Source organism: Coregonus clupeaformis, chromosome 10 (genome assembly GCF_020615455.1).
Source record: "Coregonus clupeaformis isolate EN_2021a chromosome 10, ASM2061545v1, whole genome shotgun sequence".
NCBI classification, from domain to species: domain Eukaryota; kingdom Metazoa; phylum Chordata; class Actinopteri; order Salmoniformes; family Salmonidae; genus Coregonus; species Coregonus clupeaformis.
Genome location: NC_059201.1, coordinates 18,216,646 through 18,236,047, shown reverse-complemented (window position 1 = coordinate 18,236,047; position 19,402 = coordinate 18,216,646). Strand labels below are relative to the sequence as shown.

The following is a 19,402-nucleotide window of genomic DNA, read 5'->3' as shown; positions in this document are numbered from 1 at the left end:
GTTCATTCTCCTTCGCTTCCTCTGTGGGTCAGGATTCTCTTTCCATCTCTCCCTCCCTCTTTCTTTCTCTCTCTCTCTCCCCCCTCTCCCTCTCTATCTCTCTCCCCCTGAATATTGATGGGGGTTTCAAAGGGAGTTGTTTCAGCCTCAGTGCCAGTGTTTGACTAACAGGGACATGAGTGCTCTGACAGCTGTAGTCTCTCTCTCTCTTTCTGTTCTCTTAACCAACACAGAATCAGCCTTTGAGTACAGAGCTCTAACAAAGGACCACAGTGTCCACTGTCTGCTCAATGTGTGTGCGTGTGTGTGTGTGTACTCCTTACCAGAATGTATGTGTCCCTGTCCTGCAGCAGGTCAGATAGGTAGCTGTGGCAGAGGGGGTGTGCTGGAGAGTACGCTGCTGGACTCACCAGGCCATCGTTCCAACCCTGCACATCACACAACATACACAATATAGCACACACACACAGTTCACCTATTCCGGTTACTTCGGCATGCATATTGTCATTGGTAGAGCCAGGAGTTTATCCTGAACAAGTGATGTGACTAAAACCATAAACTGCAGTATTATAGAAACCCCTGTGTGGATTCCCAGGCTATAGTAGAGAGTGAAGCCTCACCAGGTCTCCATCAGTGCAGGGGAGGATGGTGTAGTTCTCCCCCTGCTCCAGAGGCCTTCCTAGGGCCTGGCCGAGAGGTAGATGGGGAGAGGGTTGCTTCCCATCCAGCCTGTGGACCTGCCTGACCCCCTTCCCTCCCCCTCTTCCCACACTCAACTTGCGGACGGGCATGGTGAGCCATTTCTTCAGGGCGCTGACAGAGTGCCGCGATCCCCCAGGGGAGGAGGGAGAGCACGGTCTGGTGCTGCCCGAGGCCTGGTGGGCTATGGAGCCTACGGAGGGGGTAATGCTGCCCTCACTGCCTGCCACAGAGTACGACTCTACAGAAGAGAGAGAGAGAGTGAGAGAGAGAGAGAGAGAGAGAGAGAGAGAGAGAGAGAGAGAGAGAGAGAGAGAGAGAGATGTTTTAGTTATTCAGTTATTGAGGTTATTGAATCTGACAAAAATGATGGATGACTCCCACTTGGACTTGATTTAATTGCAGTTTTCCTTTTGGTTATTTCCTTAGAATACATTGGAATTGTAGATGAATGTATTAACATAACTATTTTCCCCTGTAATACTAACTTCAGCAACCAGGCCCTTTAACAAATGCTTTCTAACCCACACAGAGCTCTCAGGTGGATATTGCCTTTCCACCTCACAAAAAGTATTTCAACCAATTCAGCACAGGGAGTCACATGCTGGGCCAAAATGAACCACATTCTGTGACTGTGTGGAAGTGACTCCACAGAACAAGGAAACAAACCAAAAGAACAAGATACTTCAGAGACTGATTTGGACACTGTTTATCTACAGCAGCGCTATCTGTTTGTTTGCTGTGTGCTTCCTACAGCACATAGGAAGGCTGTTGATGAAGAGAATGTTACTGCTTTGAGGCGGGCATAGATAATAGACAACGAGAGGGGTGGACCTTGGGCCGTGGGGAGTAGGAGGCGTTCTAAATTAAGCTATGGAGAGAACTGTTGATTAGACGTCCAAAAATAGTTCACACATGACAGCCATCGAGTCAGCCTGCCGATGTGATGTCATCACTTAGAGTGAAAAGGAATGGCCGCAATTCTGGTATGCTCTGTTGGTGATTTAATCAGACACAAAAAAAATACAACGTTTAAATCCGAGTTGGATCTTCGTTAGGTCATCATGATCCAACGTTGTCTTTTTTGTACGTCTGATTACATCACCATAGGAGCATACCAGAGTTTCAGACATTCTTTTTTTCTTTGATACGTTCTTCTGTCCTGCACCCGATAAGTTGGATGTGCATATTTTTCCCAAATAAATTATCACTGAGAGAGAGACAGGAAGAGGAGGAACAGGAGATTTACCGGGATTTATTGCCCAAAACCACTACCTTTTCCTGGGATAAATAACTGCGAGAAACCAGTAAATTATAATTAATTATTCATATGAACAGCATGGCGTGAAATGGAACTGTTTAATTATATGCGATGTCTAAATCTGGCTTCTTTACGGCCTCTGCATGATGAATCATCAACGCTCAGGGTGGGGACAGACAGCCCATCTCAGTATGGAGCGCAGTTCACAATGCATGTAGACCTATCATCTCATCATGGTAACCATTGTTCTTGTGACAGGTAGGCCTACATTTGCGGCAGCATAGTCTATGCTACAGTAATATAAAGACCGAATGCACGTCTAATTTACCCATCTCCATCTGGCTTTCGGGGATCACCTTATTTTTTTATTGTAAAGATTGTTTTTGCAGCTGCAGAGTTTTAAAATAGCCTATCACTCGAATATCATTGCTTTAAATCAGTGCACGCTCGAGCACTCTCTTGCAGTTTTTCTCTCTCTCCATCAACTCCATTCAAATTGCATCCAAATAGATAATCCTGTTCTAGATTGATATATAGCCCTATATATAGATGTTCTAGCCTACCTCATTCAGATAATAAATTAAATTCAGTATTAGCCTTATATTTAGGTAATTAATGATGGGTTATGCATATTAAGCTTCTAACTTATAGCCTCTGTCTCTTGCGCAATACGCACACTCCTTTGTTCCGCTGGCCTCTCTCCTTAAAAAATGCTCCTTAGCTCTTGGAGTCCCATGCAGGAAAAGCTCAACTAGCTCGCTGGACTTTTTTTTGCATTTCTTATACCAATAGACTATTCGAAGAGGTACGCGAGCTCTTGTTTGCTGAATGTTAAATACAGCAGCCAATAGAACTCACAGGTCGTTTGAAAGAAGAGTGAATGCGCAATGGTGGTAGTCTATAGCAGTTATTTATTCAGACCCATAACCATTCAATCTTATTGAAGAGAAGTAAAAGCCTTCTGTATCTAATTCTAGTTCTACATTATTCAAGGATGTCATTAGAATGAAGATAAGGACAATGAAACTTATTTCATTTAACTGTTGAAAGCGAGGAAGGAATGAAACAACAATAGAGAGAGAAAGCGGAGGTAAGTTAATAACATTAGGGGAAATATTTAGAAAGGTATATATGTGTCAGCCTACTAATTATACAAATAGACCTTATTATATTTCAAAATTAAAATCAAATTCGCTAGCCTATACTTGTAACTTTGTAGGACGCATGTGCTGCACCCGAATCACGTTCTCTCCCTGCTTTATCATGGTTTGAACGATGTGTGTAATTCCAGTCCATATAATACAGTATAATACAATACAGTACAGTAGTACACTCAAAAAGATTAGCCTTCTGCAGCTAGTTTCATGTATTTCCCCAAGAGAGCATATAGCTAGCTACATCTATGGGCTTCTATGTTTTTCTGTCGTGCATAATGTGCAGTAGCCATATATGTATTGGATAACGGCACAATCATTTGGCCTTTTTGGGGCTCGGGCTCATTAAATGTTTTTAATGTAGGTCTCATAAAATGAATTTAATGTTTATCTCCTCAGGCTCAGGTAGCATTAGGTTAGAATTTTCGACAAAACCTCTAATCAAATCCAGACATAGGCCTATTGATATGCTTTATAATGCTTTTGAATGACACTTGTGGTTTTGGCGGGAAATACTGGGTTACCCGGGAGAAAAGTGATTTATTCTCAGGATGGAACGTTTGTAAAATACTGGGAAAATATTCAACCCTAGTGTGGAATGAGTCCACAGGGAGAAAGCGGTAAACATACTGGAGGTGGTTTATGTTAAGACATACTGTATATGTCCTCAAAGAGAGTGTGGTTATGGGTTTTAAATGCATACCATGCTGCAATGAGCCCACCTCGTCCTCTCTCTCAGTGGGGTAAGGAGTTGGTGTTTACTAAATGGTATATACTGGCTGACCCCACTGTATATTTGGATTCCAGTGAGACATTGCAATGACAGTGAAAACGAGGAAAGGAAGGGGTATGAAGGGGGGAAAAAGAGAGAAAGAGGGAGAGGAATTCAGAGGCAGGAGATGGAGCGATGAACACACAGTAAAATTGTTTGAGAGGAGAGAAGAAGACAAGATGGAAGAGTCTGGTTCTCTTGGACGACGAATGAGGCCTTGAGAAAACACACAGTCAGCAAGAGCAGTCTGAGTCTGTCTGTTCTGTAGTGATGGAAAAGAAGCTGATGTACTGTAAATCACGACAGCCAAAGCCAGCCATAATCACACACTAGGTCCTACCCATAATATCCTGTCCTCCTAGCCTAGCATTAGTGGGCTAATACAAGTATTGTCACACTCACACCACATAATTAATTCCGCTCACTAAGCCTCTAGACTATGGAAAAGAGTATGATCTCACACACACTGCTCTGATTAGGCAGTCCCAACAATAATGTTTGATTCTGTTCTGCTGATCTTAGCGAAGGCTTAAGCTCTTTGTGGCTCTTTGCTGTCACTTTGGCTACCTCCCAGAATCTAACTATGTCCTGTCAGCACATTGATGTAAGCTGTAATCATAATAACAGGGCCTTAGGGGCCCAGAGAAAAGCTGAGACACAGAGCTCTACACTAAACGTCTGACGCAGCCATTTTTTAGAAGACCACACTGGCGGTAACACCATTAATAACGTGGCAATTTCTTTGGCCCTGTTCACTTTAGTGGAAAATGGCCGTACTGTTCTGCTAAATTTGGGTTTTGAGTTTAGCTATCTACATAAATGTATGTCCATGAAAATTGGTTGCACCTACGTCAACTTTCCCCCTCTTTATATTAAACAGTTGCTGCTATACACGTCATACTTATACAGGTCAGGTAAGATGGACCGAAGAACAATCCGTTAAATAACGACACATTTCCCAGGAAAGTGCAGCCATTCATTTTAAACCCAGAACTCAGATGGGCCATTGTAATTAAAGTAATTTATCATCTAGCACTTTGCTGCCGTGCTGCTGTGAACAACACAAACTCATTTCTATAATGGGCTGATAGATGGGAGGGGAGAGGAGGGAGGATTAAAGATGGGAGGAGGGGGAAATTACATTAATTCAGTTTGATCTGTCCTAGCCCCACACTGAACCTTTGAGTCGCCAAATAGTATTATACCTGACTCCATGACACACTGTATGTTGAGCGCACGCACGCACGCACGCACGCACACACACACACACTTACACACACACACACACCACCCTGAGCAAGGGGCACTCTGAACAAACAGCCATCTGGCCTCCTAAGGTCATAATGGAATTTAGATATGATGCTGTTTATTCCCCTTCCCATTTGGTCACGAGTCCACTAAGAACAGGAACATCTTTACAGTAACGTTAGGAACCTGTAGCTACAGTACGCTAGGTAAACTTTGGTAAGTGTCTCATTTGAGAAGCGGCTTTCTCAGAAGCGGTGGCTTTTAGCGGTGCTTAGAGCTGGTGGTGACGTGCGAAGCCTGGGTGAAGCGAGAAACTGGGATCATGGTGTTTGTTTGAGATGCTTACTTTACGTAATCAGCCATTTTCCTTTCAGTAGAGAGGGTGTTTGTGTGTGTGTGAAGGGGTGTGTGTGTGTTTTGAATGGCGGGATGTTTTAGTACCCTACTCCAGGTGAAGACAGAGGGTTCTTAAATCCACCTTGACACACCTATCCAATACGTTCATCTATACATTCATATGAAGAATGCCACTGCCAACTCCAGCGCAATTCATCAAAAGATTGCTCTTTAATATTATATAAACTCAGCAAAAAAAGAAACGTCCCTTTTTCAGGACCCTGTCTTTCAAAGATAATTAGTAAAAATCCAAATAACTTCACAGATCTTCATTGTAAAGGGTTTAAACACTGTTTCCCATTGTCACGCTCTGGCTCCGGGACTTTGTATGTTGAGCCAGGGTGTGTTCGTTTCGTTGTGTTCTGTTTGGTTGGGTTGTTCTATGTGGTTGTATTTCTTTGTTTGGATGAGTGACTCCCAATCAGAGGTAACGAGTGTCAGCTGTTTGGCTCGTTGTCTCTGATTGGGAGCCATATTTATAATGTCTGTTTTCACCTTGTGTTTGTGGGTTTTTGTTCCTTGTCAGTCATTGTCTGAGGACGTTACGTATCGTTTATTGTTTTGTATTCGTGTTTGCACTTTACTATTTTTTTTTTATTTTTTTTTTTATTATTATTATTATTTTTTTTTCGGGGGGATGGATCAGCTTAATATTGCAGATAGATTGTATCTTCTATCAATGTAATTGTCTGCATCACTTCCAATCCCCCATGTTTTTTTTATTTTTTATATATATATTCCCCTTTATTACTTTTCAACCCCACCATCCTTTCCCTACTTGGAGTAAATTAGTGAACAACAACGCCCAGGCCTCTACTTCCGGTCTATACTTACTATCTACACCTTATGGACAGAGTTAATTTTACAATAATTCTATATCTATATCTATATATATATATTTATTTTTTATTTTTTTTGCTCCTGAACTTCTTCTACTCTCAACCTCTCCGATCATTTTCATGATGTCCATCCGGTTTGCTTCTAAATGCCATATCTTTCTAACTGTGCTCTTTCCCAAAAGCTCCCAACATACAACCTATATACTTATTATGGACACAGTATGCTTACATTATTAGCTATCTTTGTTATTATTTGTTGTTATTTGTTATTAGTCCCATCCTTCAACTCTATTCAATACCTCCCATCTATCTCTTAACACCATCCATATAGGATTTCTATTTGCCATATATATTTCAACCATACTGTGATGTTTTACAAAAGTTCTGAACCTTTCTATTCTCATTGCTTCTACAGATTGTGAATTAAAAATAAACATTTTTGCTAAAAGTATTATTATATTATTGATTGATTGACTATGACTTTTCAGATCACCCAGTAATGCTATCTGCAAGGTTAGTTCCAGGTAAATATTGCAATCCTTTAGCCATTCCTGGACCTGTGTCCAAAAACAAGCTACAAATGGACAGAACCAAAACAAATGATCTAATGATTCTATCTCTTCACAGCAAAATCTGCAGAGCTGGGAAGATTGTATCCCCATATAAATAACATTCTATTGGTAGCAAGAATTTTATATAATAATTTAAATTGAAAGATTCTAATTTTTGAATCCGGTGTCGTTTTGCGTGTCAGTTCATAAACACTATGCCATGGGATCGGTACGTCAAAGATCTCTTCCCAACTATTTTGCAATCTATATGGGACTGCTGTCAATCCTTTGGTCCTTAAGTGAAACTGATATACTTTTTTATTTATCACAGTTTTCCTTAACCAATTATGTTCTTTAATGCAAGGCCGACAGACAAGTTCCTTACTTTCTCCCCCTTCAACTTTCCTCTTCCACTTTTGCGGTAAGGCTGCAATTATTTGGTTGTAATTTTGGGTAGAGCAGACATTTCCATATGTTTTTGTTAGCTGCATGTGCGACATAACTCCACCAGTCCTACCGATGATATCATTTACGAAGATTATACCTTTTTTAAACATTCTGTCAAAAAATAAAGGTTTTTTGTCAATTAGTATATTTGAATTTAACCACAATATTTGTTGCATTATTTGTTCTGTCGTTTCTGGAGGATTAAATTGAAATTGCAACCAACTTTCTATGGCTTGTTTTAGAAATAGTGACATTTGGGAGATTATTTCCTTTTCAAATAACTGAAAGTGAGAGGTTGTAATCTGAATAAAGGGAAAAAGGCCTTTCTTGAACAGTGGGTGAGACAATCTTACTAATTTGCTTGAGAACCAGTTCGGATTTAAGTATAACTTTTGGATGACTGAAGATTTTAGTGATAGGTCTAATGCTTTAATATTTAATAATTTCTGTCCTCCGAATTCATATTCATTATATAAATATGCTCTTTTAATTTTGTCTGGCTTGCCGTTCCAAATAAAATTGAATATTTTTTTCTCATATAATTTAAAAAACTGTTTGCTAGGCGTAGGCAAGACCATAAGCAAATAGGTAAACTGGGATAATACTAAAGAGTTAATCAGGGTGATTTTTCCACAAATTGACAGGTATTTTCCTTTCCATGGTAGTAAGATCTTATCTATTTTTGCTAACTTTCTATTAAAATTTATTGAAGTGAGATCATTTATTTCCTTTGGGATATGTATTCCGAGTATATCCACATCACCATCAGACCATTTTATTGGTAAACTACATGGTAATGTAAAAATTGTATTTTTAGTGATCCAATACGTAATATAGTACATTTGTCATAATTTGGTTTTAATCCAGAGAGGTTAGAAAATGTATCTAGATCCTCTATGAGGCTGTGGAGGGATTCTAGTTGTGGATCTAAAAGAAAACATGAATCATCTGCGTACAATGACACCTTTGTTTTTAAGCCCTGTATTTCTAATCCTCTGATATTATTATTGGATCTGATTTTAATAGCTAACATCTCGATGGCCACAATAAATAGATATGCCGATAGTGGACAACCTTGTTTCACTCCTCTTGACAGTTTGAAACTTTCTGAGAAATAGCCATTATTTACTATTTTACACCTAGGGTTACTATACATGATTTTGACCCATTTTATAAGAGATTCTCCAAAATTGAAATGCTCCAGGCATTTATATATAAATTCCAGTCGAACTTTATCAAATGCCTTTTTCGAAGTCTGCTATGAATAGCAGGCCTGGTTTCCCATATTTTCCATAGTGTTCTATTGTTTCCAATACTTGCCTTATATTATCTCCAATGTATCTTCCATGTAAAAAACCTGTCTGATTAGAATGAATAATATCCGACAATACCTTTTTAATTCTATGCGCTATACATTTTGCTAGGATTTTTGCATCACAACACTGAAGTGTAAGGGGCCTCCAATTTTGTAAATGGACTGGATCTTTATATTTTCCACTTGTATCCTGTTTCAGTAATAATGAGATCAGACCTTCTTCTTGAGTGTCAGATAATCTACCATTTACATAGGAGTGGTTAAAACATGCTAATAACGGTCCTCTTAGTATATCAAAAAAGGTTTGGTATACCTCGATTGGTATGCCATCCAACCCTGGAGTTTTCCCCGGACTTAAAGTCTTTAATTGCATCCAGAAGTTCCTCCTCTGTAATTTCACCTTCACATGAGTCTTTCTGTGTGGCTGTTAATTTGACATTATCAATAGGAAAAAAATATCTACAATTAGCTTCAGTTAGAGGAGATGGAGGCGACTGAAAAGAAAACATATGCTTAAAATACTTTGTTTCTTCCTTCAAAATATCATTAGGTGAATTATGGGTGACTCCGTCAATTGTAACCAGTTTCATTAAGTTCTTTTTGGTAGCATTCCTATGTTGAAGATTAAAAAGAATTTTGTGCATTTTTCCCCATATTCCATCCAGTTTGCTTTATTTTTATAATATATTACACTTGATCTTTCTTGAATAAGTTTTTCCATTTCTTTTTGTTTTTCCTCTAATTTATTCTGAGCCTCTATGTTACAGTTTTTATTGCCATCTATCTGTTCTGTTAGACTTTCTATTTCCTATCTTAGTATAAACTCTTTTGACCTAAATTGCTTTTGTTTTCGAGATTACTGAATTGCATGGCCTCTAAAGGCACATTTAAAGGTGTCCCATACAATAAGGGGATTCGCTGTACCTATGTTATGTTGGAAAAAGTCAGTTATAAATTCCTTTGTTCTAATTATAAATAAATTATCATCTAATAGGCTTTGATTAAATTTCCAATATCCTCGCCCACGTGGAAATTCAGTCAGAGTAATGTATATGCCTATTATATGATGGTCCGACCGCATTCTGTTCCCCTATCAACACTTTTTTTTACTTTTGGTGCCAACGAGAATGAGATAAGAAAGAAGTCAAGACGACTAGCTTGATTCAGTCTCCGCCATGTATATCTCACTAGATCAGCATATTTAAGCCTCCATATATCTACTAGTTCTAATGTATCCATGACATTCACAATTTCCTTAAGAGCATGTGGGTGATTGTTTGTGGTGTGATTTCCTTTTCGGTCCATTGAGCTATTTAAAACAGTATTATAATCCCCCACCATAATAATATTGTCTTGAGTTGCTTGCAGGCTTGATAATTTATTATATATATTGTCAAAGAATTGTGGATCATCATTATTTGGTCCGTAAAGGTTAATGAGCCATATCTGTTTATGGTCCAATACCATATTTAAAATAATCCATCTACCTTGCGTATCTATTTGGACAATTTGCACATTCGGATCGAAATTACTATTCATTAATATCATCACCCCTTTTGAATTTCTTTGCCCATGGGAGAAGTATATTTCCCCCCATTCTTTTTTCCACGCTACTTCATCTCGAATTGTTGAATGAGTTTCCTGTATACAATAGATATTATATTCCTTCTCTTTGAGCCATGTAAATATTGTTCTTCTTTTGTTATTATCAGCTAAGCCATTACAATTATAACTGGCTATACTTATTTCACCATACACCATAATGAGATACAAGTTTCAAGTCTATTTATCATTATATATGTTTGTAAATTTACCAATAAAAAATAGCGTAATGATTGAGTGTCCATATAGCTGTACCGTGATATTTGCATTGCTACGGAGTAACCCTTCAATTGTTCTCCACTAATTCCCCCGCTAAAGCCCCTCCCCATCCCAAGTTGAGCCGTCATCCCAGTGATCAGCATCCCCCCCACGTCCCTCCGTATCCCTAAGGCCCCGAGAGGCCAGGACCCATCCATCGAAAACAGCACACAGTGCCACCCACAAAACAGAAGCAGGTTAACCGCCAAAAGCATTTCCAATGCTTTCACCTCTATATATATATATATATTTATTTTTATTTTTATTATGCATATCCTATTTTCCATCATTATCAATTAATATGCGTAATAATGTCGGCAGTTCACGCATAGGATTCTAACATATAACCAGGATTGCCATTGTATTACATTTAATTCATTGACAAGCAATTATTATCCTAGCAAATAATTCCCGCGGTCCATCCCATACCCCCCCCAACATCCCCACCCCCCACAACAGATGCCAGACCAGCACACACGCACATACTCACATACTCCAACACACTCAACCCCCCTCCTCCACAATCCACCATAAAATCCGATACTCAACGGCTGTTATATCCCAGAGCCCAACTCGAGAAATAACTTGATCTACGAGTGCACATACAGTTAAAGCTGATTGAGAAAGCATGCAAATTGAGCAGAAATTGACAACAATGTGAGATTTGATTAATCTACTTAATCTATATCAAGTCCTAGGTGATGGAGATCAGATCCACCCTCTTCACCTGAGACACAAACACTCTGATCCCCTGTTGTAACCATTTTCCCAAGCATCTCCATGCGGTCAGACCTTTGATTATTTTGTGCCACCTGGGCCACAATGATAAACCCCCTCTCTGATTGTCCGAGTGTGACCCCCTCCCCCATGGGTTACTGCAGCCAGTGTTGCCAGCACTGCCACTACCTGGGTGGGCGTACCCCACCGGAATCCCCACCGGCTAGGTAAAAGGTCGTCAAGGTTCTCATTAGCAGCTTTGAGAATTTCCTTGTATATTATGCTCTCCCATCAGGGGGCTCTGGCTTTGTAGGACCAACCCTGCCAGGCAGGCTCAGAATCTTGAGGGGCGGTGCTGCTCAAGTAGGTCTCTGACCGCATTTATTTCTCTATTTAGGCTGCATATTCACAGCAGGTCCATAAAATAGATGGGAACTTCTCTTTGGTGTATGGGTCGCTCAGGTGGGTGTCCAGGTTATAGGGTTAGGGATCTTTCCATCATGATAGGACAATGAATAATTAGATTAGATGTATACTATATTTAAAAATGTATATCCCTCATCTACACAAAATTGAAAGCTCTCTCTCTCACTACCCCTGTTCATAGACCCCCGGTCGGCTCTGGGATATGCAACCATTTCCCCTCTCACTCACTTAACGCCGTACCTTTTCAAACACAAAAATGCACACCACATGGTTGATCTGCGGAAGAAATGGGCCGAGCGTGCAAACGCACCCGCATCCCATCTGCTGCAAGGGGGAAAGGACGCCAGAGAGAACACAGGACCAACCACAACAACCATCCGCCAAAACAACAACCTCCCGCCAAAAAAATCCATGTTCTAATTATTTGTATATAAAGATGTATTATTCTGCTTGTTATATCGTTTTATCCATTTATAAAATACTATACTTACTATAAATATTATTTAATATTACAATCCCTATCATTGCTAGTATCAGGTGCTCCAATATTTGACTCCTCCATTACAACTTTTAGAATAGCCATGGAGTAGTCTTTGTGTCTCTGAACATTTGGTTGTCAATATATAATTTATCCACCACTAGTGCAACACGTTTCCCTTTTAATCTGTTTTCCTTGAAGATTGGATACAGAACTTTGCGCCTTTCTACAATCTCCTTCGGGAACTGATCATTCATGCCTATTTTCGTGCCAGCAAGTCTTTTTCCCAGGCTTTTCACCATAGCTTTGTCCTTAAAAAAAGCAAATTTGGCAACGATTGGGCGCTCATATTTCTGTCCTCTTTTTCCGAAACGATGTACACGTTCGAGTTGGATTTTATCGACAGCCTCGAGTGGGATTTGTAGCGCTGTATGCAGGAAGTCCTTCATAATATTCTCTGTTATTTCTCCCTCCTTTTCCTGAATACCCGTAAGTACTAGATTTTCCCTCATCGATCTAGTTTGGATGTCTAGTAAGGCTTCTCTCAGAAGATTGTTCTCCTTTTTTAATTCCCTAACGTCCGTTTCCATTTTAGAGACTGTCACTTTTATTTCTTTGGTTTCTTTCTCCATTACCAAAGCTTTTTCGTCACTCATTTGAAGACTCGCTTTCAACTCTTTTACGTCTTTACTGACCAGTTCTAATATGCCCAATTTGTCATTTATCGACTTCAACAGGTCGCTTTCCACACTTACCATACCTAGTGGTGAAAAGCATATATCATCTGTATCTGTCGATGAGTCGCGTTTTCTTTTGGGGATCGGCTCTCCACGCTTGTCTTCAGTCATGTTTGGGTGTTGCTTGTTGTAGTAATATTTGTCGATATATTTCTCTAGCCTTATGATCTTATTTCTGTTATTATCCAGATTGAATTATATTAACTGCGAATATATGAAATGCTAATATTTAGTCTAACTTACTGATTTTGAATATTATGTTTTTATCTTGAGGTGTTTTGTACCGATTTCTATTCAATACGCCATCTTGTTTACGCGCCTACTCTGGTCTTTACTATTAAAGTATGTTCGCTCAACACGCTGCGCCTTGGTCCTCTCTAACCAACGATCGTGACACCCATGCTTGTTCAATGAACCATGAACAATTAATGAACATGCACCTGTGGAACGGTCGTTAAGACACTAACAGCTTACAGACGGTAGGCAATTAAGGTCACAGTTATGAAAACTTAGGACACTAAAGAGACCTTTCTACTGACTCTGAAAAACACCAAAAGAAAGATGCTCATCTGCATGAACGTGCCTTAGGCATGCTGCAAGGAGGCATGAGGACTGCAGATGTGGCCAGGGCAATAAATTGCAATGTCCGTACTGTGAGACGCCTAAAACAGCGCTACAGGGAGATAGGACAAACAGCTGATCGTCCTCGCAGTGGCATACCATGTGTAACAACACCTGCACAGGATCGGTACATCCGGACATCACACCTGCGGGACAGGTACAGGATGGCAACAACAACTTCCCGAGTTACACCAGGAACGCACAATCCCTCCATCAGTGCTCAGACTGTCCGCAATAGGCTGAGAGAGGCTGGACGGAGGGCTTGTAGGCCTGTTGTAAGGCAGGTCCTCACCAGACATCACCGGCAACAACGTTGCCTATGGGCACAAACCCACCGTCGCTGGACCAGACAGGACTGGCAAAAAGTGCTCTTCACTGACGAGTGGCGGTTTTGTCTCAACAGGGGTGATGGTCAGATTTGCGTTTATTGTCGAAGGAATGAGTGTTACACCGAGGCCTGTACTCTGGAGCGGGATCGATTTGGAGGTGGAGGGTCTGTCATGGTCTGGGGCGGTGTGTCACAGCATCATCAGACTGAGCTTGTTGTCATTGCATGCAATCTCAATGCTATGCGTTACAGGGAAGACATCCTCCTCCCTCATGTGGTACCCTTCCTGCAGGCTCATCCTGACATGACCCTCCAGCATGACAATGCCACCAGCCATACTACTCGTTCTGTGTGTGATTTCCTGCAAGACAGGAATGTCAGTGTTCTGCCATGGCCAGCGAAGATCTCAATCCCATTGAGCACGTCTGGGACCTGTTCGATCGGAGGGTGAGGGCTAGGGCCATTCCCCCCAGAAATGTCTGGGAACTTGCAGGTGCCTTGGTGGAAGAGTGGGGTAACATCTCACAGCAAGAAATTGTACATCTGGTGCAGTCCATGAGGAGGAGATGCACTGCAGTACTTAATGCAGCTGGTGGCCACACAGATACTGACTGTTACTTTTGATTTTGACCCCCCCTTTGTTCAGGGATACATTATTCAGCCATCTGGCCTCCTCGGGTTATAATGGCATTTCAATACAATGCTGTATCTTGCTATTCCCATCTGGTCACATGAGTCCACTAAGAACAAGAACATCTTTACAGTAACGTTAGGTATGTAGGTATAGTTTCAAGTTGTAATGTTCGTGCACAAGTACAGTGAAATGCCTTTCTTGCTATCTCCAACCCAAACAATGCAGTAATCAATATCAATGTAGTACTAAAAATAACATAAAGTACGACAAAAACACACAAAAAAATAAAAATAAGAAATAAGAAGAACACGAGAAAGTAAGAAGCTATGTACAGGGTCAGTTCCAATACCATATTTACAATGTGCAGGGATACTGGAGTGATAGAGGTAGATATGTACAGGGGTAAGTTGACTAGGCATCAGGATATAGACTACCAGTCAAAAGTTTGGACACACCTACTCATTCAAGGGTTTTTCTTTATATTTACTATTTTTTACATTGTGAAATAATAGTGAAGAAATCAAAACTATGAAATAACACATATGGAATCATGTAGTAACCAAAAAAGTGTTAAACAAATCAAAATTTATTTTATATTTTATAATCTTCAAATAGCCACCATTTGCCTTGACGACAGCTTTGCACACTCTTGGCATTCTTTCAACCAGCTTCATGAGGTAGTCACATGGAATGCATTTCAATTAACAGGTGTGCCTTCTTAAAAGTTAATTTGTGGAATTTCTTTCCTTCTTAATGCGTTTGAGCCAATCAGTTGTGTTGTGACAAGGTAGGGGGGGTATACAGAAGATAGCCCTATTTGGAAATAGACCAAGTCCATATTATGGCAAGAACAGCTCAAATAAGCAAAGAGAAACGACAGTCCATCATTACTTTAAGAGATGAAGATCAATCAACACGGAACATTTCAATAACTTTTAAAGTTTCTTCAAGAGCAGTCGCAAAAACCATCAAGCGCTATGATGAAACTGGCTCTCATGAGGACCACCACAGGAATGGAAGACCCAGAGTTACCTCTGCTGCAGAGGATAAGTTCCTTAGAGTTACCAGCCTCAGAAATTGCTGCCCAAATAAATGTTTCACAGAGTTCAAGTCACAGACACATCTCAACATCAACTGTTCAGAGGGGACTGTGTGAATCAGGCCTTCATGGTCGAATTGCTGCAAAGAAACCACTACTAAAGGACACCAATAAGAAGAAGAGACCTGCTTGGGCCAAATGGGAAATGTGTCCTTTGGTCTGGGGTCCAAATTGAAGATTTTTGGTTCCAACCGCCATGTCTTTGTGAGACGCTGTGTGGGTGAACGGATGATCTCTGCATGTGTAGTTCCCACCGTAAAGCATGGAGGAGGAGGTGTTATGGTGTTGGGGTGCTTTGCTGGTGACACTGTGTGATTTATTTAGAATTCAAGGCACACTTAACCAGCATGGCTACCACAGAATTCTGCAGTGATATGCCATCCCATCTGGTTTGGGCTTAGTGGGACTGTAATTTGTTTTTCAACAGGACAATGACCCAACACACCTCCATGCTATGTAAGGGCTATTTTACGAAGAAGGAGAGCGATGGGGTGCTGCATCAGATGACCTGGCCCCCACAATCCCCCGACCTCTACCCAATTGAGATGGTTTGGGATGAGTCGGATGGCAGAGTGAAGGAAAAGCAGCCAACAAGTGCTCAGCATATGTGGGAACTCCTTCAAGACTGTTGGAAAAGCATTCGAGGTGAAGGTAGTCATCTTAAGACGTGAGGATTACAGACTGGGACAAAGAGAGGTTATAAATTACTGTGAATATGCCTGCCAGCTGATCTGCGCATGCTCTGAGAACGCTCCCTGGAATACCTTCCGGCCCTGCCGCCTTGCGAATGTTGACTTGATTAAAGACCTTACTCACGTCGGCCTCGGAGAGCGAGATCACCCAGTCCTCTGGGTCGGTGGGGGACCTCAAGCACGGTACGATGTTGTTATTGTCGAAGCGTGTATAAAATGCATTGAGTTCGTCTGGAAGAGAAACATCATTGGGCAGATCATGGCTGTGTCTTCCTTTGTAATCCGTAATATACTGCAGCCCTTGCCACATGCGGCGGGCATCGGAGCCTGTGTAGTATGATTCTACCTTATTCCTATATTGTCCTTCTGCTCATTTGATGACTCTGCTGAGAACTTCTTGTACTTGTTCCTGTCCTCTGCCGTAGCTTCAGGGTTGTCTGTGATAGCCTTGTGTGCGGTAGCCCTCTCCTTTAGTTTAGCGCCAACCTCTGTGTTAATCCAGGGGTTTTGATTGGGGAAGCAGAGAACCTTCACTGTGGGGACATTATCGGCGATGCATTTCCTTATGAAGCCGGTGACGGAGGTGGTTAGCTCATCAATATTATCGGCGGAGTCTTGGAACATATTCCAATCTTCGCTAGTAAAGCAGTCCTGTAGCATAATCTCTGATTATGATGACCATTTCTCAACGGAGCGAGTCACGGGTACTTCCTGTTTGAGCTTCTGCTTGTAAACAGGAAGCAGGAGTACGGAGTCATGATTTGCCTAATGGCGGATGAGGGAGGGTCTTGTGTGCTTGCTTGTGGGTAGAGCAACAGTGGTCTAGGACTTTATTGCCCATAGTGGCGAAGGAGACATGTTGATGGAAGTTGTCTTAATGATGCAGAATTAAAATCGCTGGCGACAAGAAAGGCAGCCTCCAGATGTAAGTTTTCCTGCTTGTTTATAGCCTTGTACAGTTCGTTAAGTACCAGCTTGTTATGTATCTTGTCCTGAGGTGGAATGTATACAACAGTCACGATAACAGCTGAAAACTCCCTCGGGAGGTAGAAGGTTTCGGCACTTCACCATCAGATATGCCAAGACGGGTGAACAATGGGTCGAGACTACCACTGCGCTCGAGTCAGCACACCATTTGTTGTTGATGAAGAGGCAAACCCCTCCCCCTCTCGAATTCCCTTACTCTACTGTCCTGTCCACTTGGTGAATAGAGAATCCATTGAGTTGGATAGCCATGGGGAGTATCTTGTCCAAAAGCCATGTTTCAGAAAAGCAGAGAATATTGCAGTTACGAGAGTCCCGTTGGTAGCTGTCACGAGAATTTTGTTATCTCAATGGTTGAACTCAACTATCACTCAAGCTTTGAATAATTCCCAGAGGGTGTAAGGCTCTGGTTTAATATTGAATTAAACAAAGTCCCATTCTGCAATAGGTCAGTCTTTTTATTCATGAGAGCTCTGGCGCAAAAAACACACACAGGCTTTTTATATGCGTCCACACAAAGGACTTTGCTCCGCCCACCTTGAGGCGGCCTGTGACTTTCCACAGTATAGAATGTTTAAGTTTGACAGTTTCTAGGTCTCCTTTCCCCTGGAATGTTTGTCTCCAGCAGTTTATAACCCTCTTCTCTTTTAGTGGGTTTATTGTCTTATAACTCTAACACAGTTTACATAGTTAAACAGTATCGGGGTCGAACACTTTTAGTCATTACTCTAAACATACAAATCTTCTATCAGTAGCAAATCGCCGTTCAAAGGTCATCCATCTGATTATCAAGTGACTCTACATTGGCCAATAGAATGGAGGGAAGAGGTAGACGGTTTTCCCTTTGCCTTAATTTCGCCAGTACTCCCCCTCTCCTGCCTCTGTAACGCCAGTGTTTCCTTTTGCATAGCCCGAAAATTGGGTCGGAATTACAGAAATAGCCCAGGGCAGATGAGTCGAAGTCGAAGTTGAAGCCGGAATTGGGGTAAGTAACTGCCGATCTGATGTTAAAAAGTTATTGTGGGTTATAAGAAATGATAGCGGATTTAATTTTGTGAAAATAAAGTAAAGATAAACGCCAAAGGAATCACAAAATAGCAAAGGGGTCGGAGCTCAAAAAACTGCGGCCATCCAGTACGGCACCATCTTGTTAAGATTACAGTATTACAGTACGCTAGGTACACTCTGGTAAGTGTCTCATTTGAGAAGCCTCTTTCTGAGAAGTGGTGGCTTTTAGATGTGCTTAGAGATGGTGGTGACGTGCGAAGCCTGGGTGAAGCGAGTGACCGGGATCATGGTGTTTGTTTGAAATACTTACATTATGTAATCAGCCTTTTTCACACAGAGCAACAGCTGGGATGCCATCCGGATCACAATCGGAATGTCAGGAAAATGATGAGTGTTTCCTGTCAGTGGAGAGTGTGTGTGTGTGTGTGTGTCAGGATGTTTTAGTACCATACTCCAGGTATAGACAGAGGAGTCTTAAATCCACCTTGACACACCTATCCAGTACGTTCATCTTACATACAGTACCAGTCAAAAGTTTGGACACACCTACTCATTCAAGGGTTTTTATTAATTTGTACTATTTTTTACATTGTAGAATAACAGTGAAGACATCAAAACTATGAAATAACACATATAGAATCATGTAGTAACAAAAAAAGTGTTAAACAAATCAAAATATATTTTATATTTGAGATTCTTCAAAGTAGCCACGCTTTGCCTTGATGACAGCTTTGCACACTCTTGGCATTCTCTCAACCAGCTTCATGAGGAATGCTTTTCCAACAGTCTTGAAGGAGTTCCCACATATGCTGAGCACTTGTTGGCTGCTTTTCCTTCACTCTGCAGTCCAACTCAACAAAGTGCTTATTACTCCCAATCTAGAGGTTGATGTGTAATATTTTTAGGATTAAAATGTGTGAATTATTTGAAAGATCTCATCCACCTGGTTAATTAATGTCAGCATGACAAAATATGTTGGGAATGTATGTGTTTTTCATAGCTAAAAGTAAATATATATATATATATATATATATATATATATATATATACACACACTACCGATCAAAAGTTTGGGGTCACTTAGAAGAATAATAGTGAAGACAGTTTGCCTTGATGACAGCTTTGCACACTCTTGG

At 40.9% G+C, this 19,402-nt stretch overlaps 1 protein-coding gene across 1 annotated transcript in view; it reads right to left on the bottom strand.

The window, feature by feature from the left end:
* The window catches only part of LOC121575258 (rho guanine nucleotide exchange factor 25), a 61,836-nt gene that overhangs the window by 27,161 nt on the left and 15,273 nt on the right, over nt 1–19,402 (bottom strand). The window contains exons 2-3 of the mRNA XM_041888226.2: nt 621–940; nt 324–428 (exon numbers count right to left, since the gene is read on the bottom strand). Coding sequence (XP_041744160.1) covers nt 324–428; nt 621–940 — 425 coding nt within the window. The remainder of the gene's footprint in view (nt 1–323; nt 429–620; nt 941–19,402) is intronic.